Source organism: Caretta caretta, chromosome 3 (genome assembly GCF_965140235.1).
Source record: "Caretta caretta isolate rCarCar2 chromosome 3, rCarCar1.hap1, whole genome shotgun sequence".
NCBI lineage: Eukaryota > Metazoa > Chordata > Testudines > Cheloniidae > Caretta > Caretta caretta.
In genome coordinates, this window is record NC_134208.1 from 195,469,413 (window position 1) to 195,482,350 (window position 12,938).

At 44.1% G+C, this 12,938-nt stretch overlaps 1 protein-coding gene across 1 annotated transcript in view; it reads right to left on the bottom strand.

Moving 5' to 3' along the window:
* Positions 1-733: 733 nt before the first annotated feature.
* The window catches only part of SLC1A4 (solute carrier family 1 member 4), a 41,888-nt gene continuing 29,683 nt past the window's right edge, over positions 734-12,938 (bottom strand). The window contains exon 8 of the mRNA XM_048842703.2: positions 734-12,552. Coding sequence (XP_048698660.1) covers positions 12,318-12,552 — 235 coding nt within the window. The 3' untranslated portion in view covers positions 734-12,317. The remainder of the gene's footprint in view (positions 12,553-12,938) is intronic.

The following is a 12,938-nucleotide window of genomic DNA, read 5'->3' on the forward strand; positions in this document are numbered from 1 at the left end:
GGCATGTCTCTATTGCAACCATTTAACCCACCAACACAAGGAGCTTCATAGAGATCTGAGCTGAAAAAAGACTGGTCTATCATCCTACCGAACCCAGATATGGCCTTTTTAGAGCAACAACTTGAGCTGGTTAGGAAGAATAGAAAAAAAAGTTACAAATATTTTCTCCAAACTTTTTTCCTTTGTACTCACATTTAGAAAAAAAATCACAAAAATTTCATTAAAATCTTTTCGATATTTTTTGTTTTAAAATTTTTACAAAAGCACCTCTTTGATTCCACGCTGGTGAGAGTCTCTGGAAGCCTGTCCTCCTCCCCACATCGTCAAACAGGGGCTGTCCCAAGAAGCCCCCTTAAAGAAGGGTTCTTGCTACAGTGGGATGTGCAGAAATGTAATGCAGCTTCGGGCTGCCCAGAGATACGTGTGGCCAATGGTGGGTGGAATTATGTACAGCTATCATCACTGATGTATGTCTGAGCAATGTAGGAGCAAAGGTTTGGGACCTGAGAGCAGCTAAATCCCAAGATCCCTGCTTAGTTTTCACTCTGTCCTTAGGAATACTCTCAACGAAGTCAATAGCAATTTGCTAGAGTAGAGATTTTAGGACTGGGATTTTGGGGGTTCAAACCTGCAGTCCCCTGCTCAGGCCCTCTGGGAGTTTTGTCTGATCAAGATCTCAGATTAGGAACGTAGGCCCGGTAATGTGTTATGTTTTCTACGTACAAAGAGCAAACTGTGTCGAGATTACTTTTATTTCAGATTAAGGAAACCACCAAAGAAAGAACAAATAATAATGTTCAACGAGAGAGTGAGCACAGTGTCACTGCCTCTGTCACAACCATTTTGCTGTGAGCTGCAGCGCTACATTCCCCACTAGACAGGTAGGGGGACTTTTGTACATTTAAAGGTGCAGTACACAGAAAACAGAATCATAGCTACCCAAAATTCACTGAGTTACCTATACAACAATAAGATCCTTTATGCATGTGCGCGCACTCATACAAATCTGAGCTAGATGGATAATAACTAGACTTTTATGGAGTCACAAGGGTCAAACCAGAGAATATCTTTAAAATACTATTATTTACAGACATTCACGAAGTGCACACAACAGCACTAGATAGATAGATGGATAGCTATATATATATATATATATATAGAATGGAGTAGTTATAAGTACAAGCAACATTAGTTTTGGTCTCAAGGCAGATACTTGTATCTGAGGGATATTAGTTCAGTCACCATTGAAAAGCTCTAGTACGGATGTTGGAGCTTTTTGTGTTTTATTTTATTAAAGGAATTAACATATAAAAATATAAGACCTGTCCCTCCTAAGGAGGGACAGTTTGTGCCTATGAAAAAAACAAAACCCACATACGCAAAGGCAGAAACATTAACGGTGAGGAGTTGAGAGGGTAAAGGAAAGACACTCACTTTTCCCATCTCCTTGAATCAGGTTCCACTTTGATGCCAGCTTGTCACATACTCCTCTTTATCTCCATTGTCAACTGAGTCACTTACCTGGGGGTGCATAGTTATAGTCAACACCCAGACAGTGAACAGGGAATCAGGCCAAAGCACCTTAAACACAATGAGGCAGGTTTCATAGCTCTTGTTTAGAATTAGACTCTTCATACTGCATAAATGTGTCTGGTGCCTCTGAGTCTAGCCTGTTGGTCAACCCCCCAAAGTATGAGTGGGTCATGATCAGTTTCCCCTAAACAAGAGGGGCTCCAGAGAACCAGAAATACCTTCCATTAACATACCACAGATGAGTATTGGGTTCCTCATGCCAGCGACTAGTCAGGCTCTCCCTAAGACATGATTCATGTTTGTATGTACAAGCCATACAAAGGTGTTACAAAGATCATCAAGATAGATGTTAAACAGTGTAAATAAAGTGTTGGATGGAAAATAACGTGAAATAGGTAATGAGATAGGGCCAGCTTGTGAGCCCATTTCTTCCACTCATGAGCAGTTGCGCTGGTCTGTAAGGTGCTATTGGTAACATAGGGCCTACCGGAATCACAGTGAGGAGCTGGCCAGAACTTAGCTGGCTTGATTGGGACCATTAACCATGGAACCCTGCTTAGCTCCCAAGGGTGAAAGACTATTCAGGTCTCGTCGCGTCATCTCTAGGCAGCTGTTCAGCCCAGCCCCTCCCCCAGAGTTGGAATCCATGGCTCCAGCTCCCTGCAGCAGGCCATAAGATGCTCCAGCACTGGCGAGCCAAGTCAGGGGAGACAGTGTTAACTTTACTAACAATGCACTAAAGGGCCCTGGTCCTCGCTCTGATCTGTTCCCCGTGGCAGCAACTACTATGGCAGGAGTCGCCTCTGCAGCCAGAATACAGAGTGGGAAAATGAATCCAAGGAATTAGGGCCACCTGCTTGGGGATCAGGGCTGATTCATCTCCAGAACTAGTTGTCTTTGAGTGGATCCAGTTTACATGGTTACTTGGCTAATGATGAGCGCCCCATGACGAAGATGCCTCTCGGAATGTCCCACAATCTTTGAAAATATGCACCCCTTTCCTCTTTATTACACGATGGGCATTCTCATGAACAGTAGCTTCTTAAAATGAAAACAATATTGGGACAGATCCTCAGCTGGTGTAAATTGAGGTAGCACCACTGAAGTAAAGTCCATCAAAATTAATGGAGCTATGGTGACTTATGCCAGATGAGGATCTGTTTCTGTTAGTACTGATGTAAACTCCAGTGTGTACTAGTTAATATTTGGGGCTATTTTCATCGTTATACAATATGAATACTGTTCTCTCTGTGGGAATGTGTTTAATACCCAGGGGTTTTTGGCAATGTGTATACAATTTCCTTGGAGCAAAGCATTCAGGAAAGATCTCATATTTAATTCTGCAATTTGTACTTCAGTTAGCATAGGTTTTATGTACACATAGTTTGTCTTTGTTCATAAAGTAAATATTAGCTAAATAGCATGTTGCACTGATCAGCCTTATGGGCCCATGTGATGAAAGACCTTGTCATAATGCAGTTGCACAAAAGGACAGAGCTAACATTACCCTGAGACTCTTCATGCTGTATTTCCTGGCCTCTGTAGATTTAAAACCATAACATTCATGTTGCTTTAATACAGGGTTGTCTTTGCAGTTGTTTACTCTGTCAGGTTTCTGTAGCAGGTTGACCTTTTGTATGAGTAGGCCAGCCTGCCTTGCAGCCAACTTCTGTGGCCTTTTGGGAACTTGCCTACCTGGAAAAGCCTACTGTATGTTTTTGTTGAGTGAGGCACATGGAGTCTCATCCTCTGAAGTGCTGAGGATCATCAGTTCTCACTGAAGTCAGCGGTAAAATATGAATTACACCCGCTGTTGTTTGAGGATTCTCAGAACCTCAGAATCAGGCTTGTCAGGAGGTGTCAAATAAATGAGACCCTCATTTAATGTTTCTTAGCTTGTGAGAACTTCATCTCAAAGGAAAGATGAACCTTTACATGTTAACTCTTCACTTTTAGTTTTCCACCCAGTATAAACCAGAGTCTGTGACATCTTTCCTCAACCTCAAACAGCAATATTCCCTGCCCAATTTATTAACCCCAGAATGATGTTCTGCATCCACTACATATTCATTATTTTTGAGGGGAAGGATAGTCTTCTAGCTAATGCACCGGACTTGGAAGTCAGGAGAGCTGAGTTCTATTCCTAGTTCTGTCTCAGACTTTCTGGGGGACCTTTGGCAAGTCAGTTCACATTGCTGTACATTCATTTCTGCACCTGTAAAATGGGACAATAGTACTTGCCCATCACAAATGTCTGTAGATATGTGTGTGTGGGCGGCACAATGGACGCGTGAAGAATTAATATCAGTATGAGCTGTATAACTTCTTCAGGTGTGAAGATGGAGTTATTGTAGCTAGACAAATTCTGAGCCGTTTTCATCACGTGGAATAGAATGGAAGCTCCTTCAGTGTGCTGTCCAACGTTTGGAAAGGTCTTGGAATCATTTCCCTTGTTGCCTTCTTTCCTCCATGAGAATGAAGTGGCAACGGAACATGGTTCTCATCAATACACTCAACAAACTCCATTTTCTGTTTATATAAAAGCTGATGTGTGTCATACTGAGAAGCTTTGCCTCAGCCATTCAGCATATAGAAAAGTGGGACAGTCAGTGATCCAGAATTGTACTGTTATTTCTCCATGTTCATGGCTAATAGCCAGTAGCGGTTTATCAGAGGCCTTGAATTAGCATACGCTGTATGCTTATTTCTCAATAATTGAACACCAGACAAATCTCTGCACTCTGCCTGGCCTCCCACAAATCTTTGCCAGAGTGGAATATGCAAATTCCTGCAATCTTTTACACTTTAGCCCATACAAGTCCCTGTCCATTTGCCCATAGCAAACATGGCCACCTTTGCTTCTCAGCCCATTCCCTTCTCTATCAACCCCCCACATTCCTCTCAATCTCTTCCCACTCCCAGCTCCTCCTCCTTCCTCACAAGCAAAGAGTGTCCCCTCCCGCATATCTCAGATGAATGGATTCCTTTATTACCTTCACAGTTGTAAAGCTTCTACTCTAGCCTTTGTCTAACATCTTATCACCTCTTTGGCCTTAGGAGTTTGTTTAGGATACGGTGGCTATTGCCTAGTACACAGAAAGTTCCCTCAATGTTTCATCTAATGTTTCCGTCCAATGATGTCACTGCTCATCCATATGTAATTAAAATGATGAAGAGACAAATGAGAGCAGGATTAGATTTTTCCCTAGCTTCCACAAAGTGTTTATATAACTTAAACCATCCAGCCACTTCCCTAAATCCCTATTCTCCTTCACCAGTGTTAAGGTGTGCATGGGGACCCTTATATTAGCAGATATAGACTAGACTCATAGACTATCAGGGTTGGAAGGGACCTCAGGAGGTCATCTAGTCCAACCCCCTGCTCAAAGCAGGACCCAAGATACATGTGGGGAAATACATTTTCCCAATACTTACTCTGCCTTGTGGTTCTAAATGAGCACTAGTTATTCCACTTGATTTGGCCTTCATGTAATCCAGCATCAGGATGGAGGGCTGTGATTTCACAGGGCATTGCACTCCCTTGTTTGATCAAAGCACACCGCTTTTGGCATGCAAGCAGATCTGAAATTGCTCCACAAGCATCCACTGAACTAGCACAGTGAATCTAACCTGTAAGAGGTCAATTCCTTTATCTGTCCAATAAAGAACACGCTGCACCTTGTACACTGCACCAGTGACTTGAATTGTTGCACAACAGATTGATAATGTTTAGTCTTTGGTTAATTATTATGTTTTATTAATTATTATTAATATTTAGGGCTTAGAGCACTTCACAGACATTTTAACTCCTTGCTCCTCACGCTACCCCTATCAGGTAAGTATTGTTATTCCTATTTTAAAGATAAAGAAACTGAGTGATGGAGGATTTCAGTGATTTGCCCATCTCCACACAGTGAATCAGTGGCAGGATTAGAATTTAGGGGGCCAACCTTCAGCAGGTGTAAAGTGGCAGGGCCCTGCTGAAGTAAATGGATCTCAGGCAATTTACACCAGCTGAGGATCTGTCCCTAAGTTTCCCAACTCCCCGTCCTGTGCTTGTTCCTCACTCCTTCAAGGGGAGTTATTTATAAGGGTGGCACCTGTCGAGACTGAGAGGCAAAGGATGGATCTCAACATCAAGAACGTTGTCAGTGGGCTGTGCCATACAGAACGGGGCTGTGCTTGTGGAATGCTGTGAATAGAGATTCAGCCCCAGAGCGTTCTCAAACTTGACTCTCTCTGCAAAAGGTACCTCATGTATCTGTACCTCAGAAGTTTGGTATGTAACACAAGGAAAGGAGACAGCCCAGTGCTCTATAATTTTGGATTTGGTGTGTGGCCTGCCTGACAGATGAAGCTCTTTCTTCAATAGCTGCCTAATGCTTCAGCCTTTATTTTTTTACTGCAGCATACGACATACGTTTTCATAAGAAAAAGGGATTCACCAGATAAGCAACCATGCCACAGGAGCCAAATTATCCGGCAAGAAGGTGGCAGGGGTTTGGTTTTATCAGTTGATTTGGTCATGGCTAACAGCCCTTGTTTTTATTCTTTCTTGAGGGCCAACAACGTGCACAGCGTTGTACAATGCACAACTGTAAACACAGCCCCTGCTTCCTGGAGCTTTCCGTCCAAAACTATTGAGCACCGTTCATCCTCCGTCTAAGCTTGTGTCTAGCAGGCAGGCGTAGCCATTCTCACCAACCGTGAGGGACATCCCAGGAGGATCTTAAGTACTCACAATTACTGCGTTTCATGCAGCCTGACGGCACCACTACAACTCAACTACTAACAATAAACGACTTTATTCAAATGTTTCACCCCTTGAGAAGTATATTGACACTTCCTCTGCTTAAAATAGAAGCAGCTTGTTAGGCAACCCCCCCATCACACCAGCAGGGGGAAAAGTCCCCTTTCTCAGGATAACACGGGTACGACTGAGCATTTCCAAAGCACAGCACTTGCTCAAATCACTGGTCAGACAGTAACTAACGAACCCTCACAATGCCCCTGTGAGGGAGGTAGGTATTATTAGCATATGGCTGGGAACAGACTGTCCAAAATCCCATGCTGACTGGCTGGTGGGGCTTTCTTTGTCTATACCGCACTCACGCACCAACATCCACCTGTGCACAGCTGGGCACTAATCACTGATAAATACATGGGTGGGAGGCATTTGGGGGTGTAGGGGGAATGTGAGCATGAAGAGGCACAGCTGCCAAGGGAAGTGAAGGTGTCAAGCTGCCATTTTGGTAGCAGTTTGGGGACTCCACCCCTTCTGTTACATTATTATTACATTCTAGGGACTAGAAGCCAGGACCACAGTGTGTTTGGTACTGTACAACCCAGACAGAAAGACTTGGAACCCCCTTTCTACTGTAAACTCTACATTGGAAACTCAACAACCTTCTACCTTTAGCATTTATACCACAGCAGCCTTGGAGCCAAACTCTTGCTCCAGGAAACATTTTTAAAAAGAGCATATACACAAATTGTGCGTGTGTGTGTGTGTGGTGTTTATAACCACTTAACCACTTTGCTTCTCTTTCCTCTAGTCTTCTTCTAGGAACTACTTGTCACAGAACCAGGAAGGCTATGTGGCACACCCCATTCTAAAAAATGGCCACTGAAGATGACTGAGCCGTACGCTAACAGCGCTGAGCCTTGTCAGACTGTGCATCAGGCGGCTCCGGGAGCACTTCCTGCGTTGAGATTGCGTTTCAGGCTCACTCTTTGCAGTGCTGCCGAGGCACAACGCATCAATAACGACTAACACACACAGGTGTGGCTTAGTACTGCGCTGTCTCCATCTGCAGTGGGAAATGAGAGAGGGACAGATTCTCTTTTTTACCCTAAGGCCTCTTTACGCCGTGCTGGCAGTTTAAACAGACATTGAAGCCCCAGTGTCAAACTGTTGTAAAGGAGTCTTAGGGCAGGTCTGCATTACCGCTTGAGTCGATGTAACTTATGTAACTCAGGGGTGTGAAAAAGACCCCCCACACACACACTGAGCGATGCAAATTAGAGCGACCTAAGCGCTGACGTTCTCCCTCCAACATAGTTTCCGCCTCTCACAGAAGTGGAGTAATTGTGCCGATGGGAGAGCGCTCTCCCACTGGCACAGAGCGTCTTCACCAGACACACTAGAGTGGAGCAGCTGCGTCAGTGAAGTTGCGCCAATGTAGCACTTCTAGTGTCGACCTGCCCTATGTGTAAATGAGAATCTGGGTCAGAAAAGTTAAGTGACTTGAGTCAGTGGCAGAACTGGGACTAGACCTTAGGGCTTCCTGGCCACCAATCCCCTACTTATCTCTAGCCCACACTGCCTCTCATAGGCCGTGTCGCCAAACCAGAAGCATTCCCTCCCATAGTACACTCCACCGCTGAATCACAGCAAACTGACAAATTGGGGAAAGGGCCACATCACGTCATAACAAAAACAACAGCACTTTGGAACTGCAATATAAAGATTGCTCCTCATACTGACAGCCTGAGCGATGTTCAAAGTACCAGAGTGAAACCAACAGGTCCCGATATGCTGACCCCTGCTATACTAAGGACGAGAATACTCCTGTTTGTATAACTTCTTGGACTGTTCGAACTAGGAAACTTTAGATACCTCCCATTAGCCTCCTACCCAAAGCAAAGGCAGGTTCCTTGAAGTCTCCAAAGACCCTCTACCCACTGAACAACAATGTGGCACTCTTTTCTCTGATGTCACACTCAGAAGTGCCAGCCACCTCTGCAATCAGTATTTGCATGAGCGTTGCTGGCTGGAATAGGCTGGTTGACTGGCATAATGAGGTGATCCCGTTGAAATATCGCTTTGTGGAATAACGTTTCCAGGAGTGATGTCAAGAAAACAATGGTCTTGTGCCAGAGAAACCCACCACTAAACCAGAGTCTGAGATATCTGTGGATAACCTGGTAGATCTTCTAATCCCACCTACGGTCCCTCTCTGCCTCCCCCTCACTGGTATAAATCAGTAGTAACCTTAATGAAATCCACACAGCTGCACCAGTGCTAAATAGGGTTAAGTGAGGGCCTTAGCACCTAAACTATGCTGTTATGATCCTGGCCCCTGGCTCCCGCCCCTTAGACAGTGCAACCACAGGAAAGGGAGGGCACCACCTCAGAAGATGCCATGGCATCCTGGAGTCTGTTGGGGAGGGCTATCTTTCAACCCCTGTGGAGTACACTGGCTGCAGGGAGAAGGCACAGGAATGACCCCCTTCTGATTCAAAGGCCAAAAAATACTTATTTCATACAAGGGAACTGGTATATTAATGGAAGGAAAATCAATTGACTCAACATGTTTCCAGCCTGGAGACAAATCATGGCAGGGACCAGTGAAATTGTACGACTCAATTATACACGTTAATGCAAAGTAATTTGAATTGTTTACAGATTGTATCAATATTACAATGAAATCCTGGTGATCTGTGCTGGCAGCAGTACAGATGTGATTGGCTTTACTGGGCAGGCTGCTGAGCACACAACAGCTGCTTTGTCTGCCGGCATGCAGTCCCTTTGCCACAGATTCTGTAAAGTGCTCTGAAATATGGTGTTCTTTGTGTAATACGGTCTGGTGCATCATAAGAACTATAGCTGAATACCAGGACCTTTTATATAATATTTTTTGTAATGATGTTATTTTAAGGACCCGATTTAATGCTAAGTGAAGTAAACAGAAAGTTTCTCATCAACTTCATTGGGTTTTGGATCAGGCCCCATGTTACAACAGGGACAGATGCTAAAATGTTTAGTGTTATTTGCATAAAAGATACTATAACCTTGGATCCATTACAATTTTGCATAGTACATGCAACTCAAAGAGTACAAACAAAAGGAACACCCAAATAGAAATGACAAAGTCATCATCTAGGACTGCACAGTGTTTAAGGCAGGTAACATCATGTGTAAGAGCAGACAATGAGAAATATTACTTATGACAAGGATTATCAAAAGAAATATAGTTTGACTGGCACTGAGAAAGTGATTTTCCAAGGAATCTCTGGGTTGTCTCTTGCTACATTAGAATAATGAAAGGACTGGCTCAGTTGACAAGATTAAAATACAGTTTTGCTACCTGCAAGATTCCAGATTTCTTGACCATTAAGAAGAATGGTCCTGAACAATCTTGTGGTCCATACAAATCCTCTGGCACATTTTTGCACAAGCAGGAGCGTTAGCCTTGGTTAAATTCCAACTCCAGTAATTAGCCTAGCTCCCTAACTTTAACTAATGCAATGCACTTTATATGAGGCTCCATCTAAAATCTATCCAGAAACTGAAGCTGGTGCACCATTCCGCAGCTCGTTTGTTACAGGGTACACCCTTTGGGGAACACATGATACCCGTGCTTTTGGATCAGCACTGGCAACCTATCGGGTACCGTGTAGAATCTGAACTATGAGCTTTGCCCTACAAGGCCCTCAATGGCCTGGGACCTAATGAGCACGCTATGCTGCCACAGTTGGGACTGTAGGATAGGGACATCTGGGTTGGAACCCCAGAGGGAGGGGGCAGGGTATTCTGTCAGGGGCCCTCCAATCTAAGGGTCATACCCCACCTTGGTCCAAAATATCACTAGTGTATTGACTTTCAGGGCAGGTGGTAAGGCCCCTTTTGTGTTCCTGAGCTGAGAGGAACTGGGAGGAATCTTATGGGGGATTGTAAGATTGTGACATTACTGTCAGGTGCTGGGTGGTGAGCACATGTTAATTACTGGGCAAAGGGGAGTCCTGCGAGGAGCCTCTTTATACCACTGTATTTTAAAAATGAGCAAGGAGTGTCATGTGCTCTTTTTTATGAACATGGGTTTAAATCAAAAGAATAAATTTTACGTGCAGTTTCAGAGCTGACTGATTCATTTGCCGCTTTCTATCTTAAGCATGTGTGTAGCATTGCTGTGCACAATTAAGCATGCACTGCATATCACCTCATAGGTGGCTGCGTTTCATTGGTGCAGGCTGTGATCCCTGTGTACATCTTGTGTATCAGTTTGTAAAGGAAGACTAAGGGAGAGAAATGCTGCTTTTTCCTAGGGTAAACGTTCATTGCTGAGACAAGGCAACAATAGCCCAACGGCTCCCTGCTGTTCCACAAGCAATAATCAGGCTAAACACACGTGGGAGGCTCACACAGAGAGGAGCCGGGGTTATGCATTGCATTGATTTATGGGGAAAGGGAAGCCCCACCATTTGAACAGTGTTCATTCTGAGGCCCTGTCTCCGTGGCAGTCTGGCCACTTTTCAGAGTAACAGCCGTGTTAGTCTGTATTCGCAAAAAGAAAAGGAGTACTTGTGGCACCTTAGAGACTAACCAATTTATTTGAGCATGATTTGGCCACTGATTTCAATGAGATGTGGCTCTGACCCTGTGGGGGCAGTGTAGAAGTCAGGGAGCAGCTGACTCAGTTTCAGGCAGAATACCCTGTAGGAATTAAAACTTGCACCATTAAGTCCTGGCCTATGGTTTCTTCCACCTCCTGTGGTAAGAACAGACATGATAAGAGTGAACTGCTGCAGACAAGGGGCCTAACAGCAGCACATCCACCAAGCTGGCTATCTTCTTGAAGGGACAGGGACACCAGGGCAGCATACAAAGAGGGGCAGGCACAGCCGTCCCAAGAGCCAGGAGGATTATTAGGAATCACTGGACTCCACACTCCTTCCCCCTCTCATGCCATCAGTAGTCCCTACTCTGGACATCCAGGGGATAATGCTTTGGATTTTTCATCAGTTTAAACATTTTGAGTTTTTATATTCTTTTCTTGTCTGAGAAATGTTGCTTGGAAAAGGATATGTTCCAATATGTCTGACTTGAGCCATTAAAGAAACATGAAGAGTTTCTAGTGGCAGTAGATGCATGTGTGTGTTTAGGTGCGTAGAGCTTAATTATTTGTCACTAAGTGTTGTTATAGACAATTCTCTTGTAGACACAGTTATACTGTAACTTGCTATAGAAGTTCTCAGCCCAAGTGTAATTACTTTGCCAAAACTGGGTTAAAATTGGTTTGTCAGTTTTAAATACAGAGCAAGGCAGATCTTTTGTCTGCATCCAATCTTTGTTATTTTAGAGTTTAAAGTTGCGGGGTTGATTTCTATCACTGAAAGCTAGGAGAATAGATAGCGAATGCTGCCAGTGTCTGCTTCCTGGGGATGTTTGGATAAAGTTGCATGGCAATGGACTGAGGATCAGACTCCCTTGAGCTATTCATTTGGATTTTAAAATTTCTGGTCTTCAGCATTTATTTGCGGTAACGTGGGCACAAAGGACAAGGGGAGTGGTGTGTTAGAAATGCACTTCCTTTTTCCCACTAGATACTATTAAATAATAGGTGTTTCTGAGAAAGTATTGGCACCTGCATAACATTACCCTGCCAGCCGGGATCCCCCAGCTCTCAGACCTGTTTGTGGTGCAAATTCCATCTACAACCAGTATGCGCTCTCTGTTTAGCCTGGCCCCCCAGACTTTTATTAATAAATATCTTTTTAACCCCAAAAAAGAATCCTTATTGGTACCATTGTCATATACATGTATGCATGTACGCACACCACACACATACTTGTGTTGTAGGAAACATCATAACATCATTATGAGTTGATTGCTCGCTCCAGGGAGAGACAGACACACACACACATGCCTAACAAATCTGTAGCTTTAAATCATTGCCACTGAAACTCAAAAGGTGAACACACAGCCAGTCCCTAACAGCAGTGCAAATGGTCTAGCATGTTAACAAGTCAGCAGTCCACCTGTTTGCAGGCTTTCCCCAAGTTCACAGTACTGATTCTTTTGACTCTGGCTCCGCAGTACTGGCTGGGGTTGGGACTTGGTTCCTGTGTGTTACCAGAGGTGATGTTTCCCCTTCAGATTTGCAGTTGGGAATTGCTTCTACATTGACTTCATTTAGCTCCTGCTCTTTTGCCTTCATTTCTTTTTGATTCAGATAATGAAGGATACCTGCTCCCAGGGCATCTCCTTCAACGTTCACAACAGTGGTGGTTCGATCCCTGGTCAATGGCAAAAGCACAAAGGCACCCTTTTAACGTAAGCAGTACAGTTCCATATATGGAGCCAAATTCATCCCTGGTGTAACACCACTGAAGTCAATGGAGACAGAAGGAATTCTTGTGGATAGACAGTGGCATTAGATGTTCTCTATAGGGACCATCACAGTTTTAATATAGAAGTGTACAGTGTTTTATGGGTGGCTCCAACTATTAGTGTTGGTTGTTCTCAATCTCTATGCTTCCTCTTCAGCTGCCAGTGTAACACTTCCCCTCTAGACAGGGGAGCACACACAAGTGATCTCCCTTGAGACAGATGTGCTTTCTCCACTATCCCACTGCTTCCACTTCCCTCCCTCCACAGCTGTCTCCACCAGCACAAGGAAGAG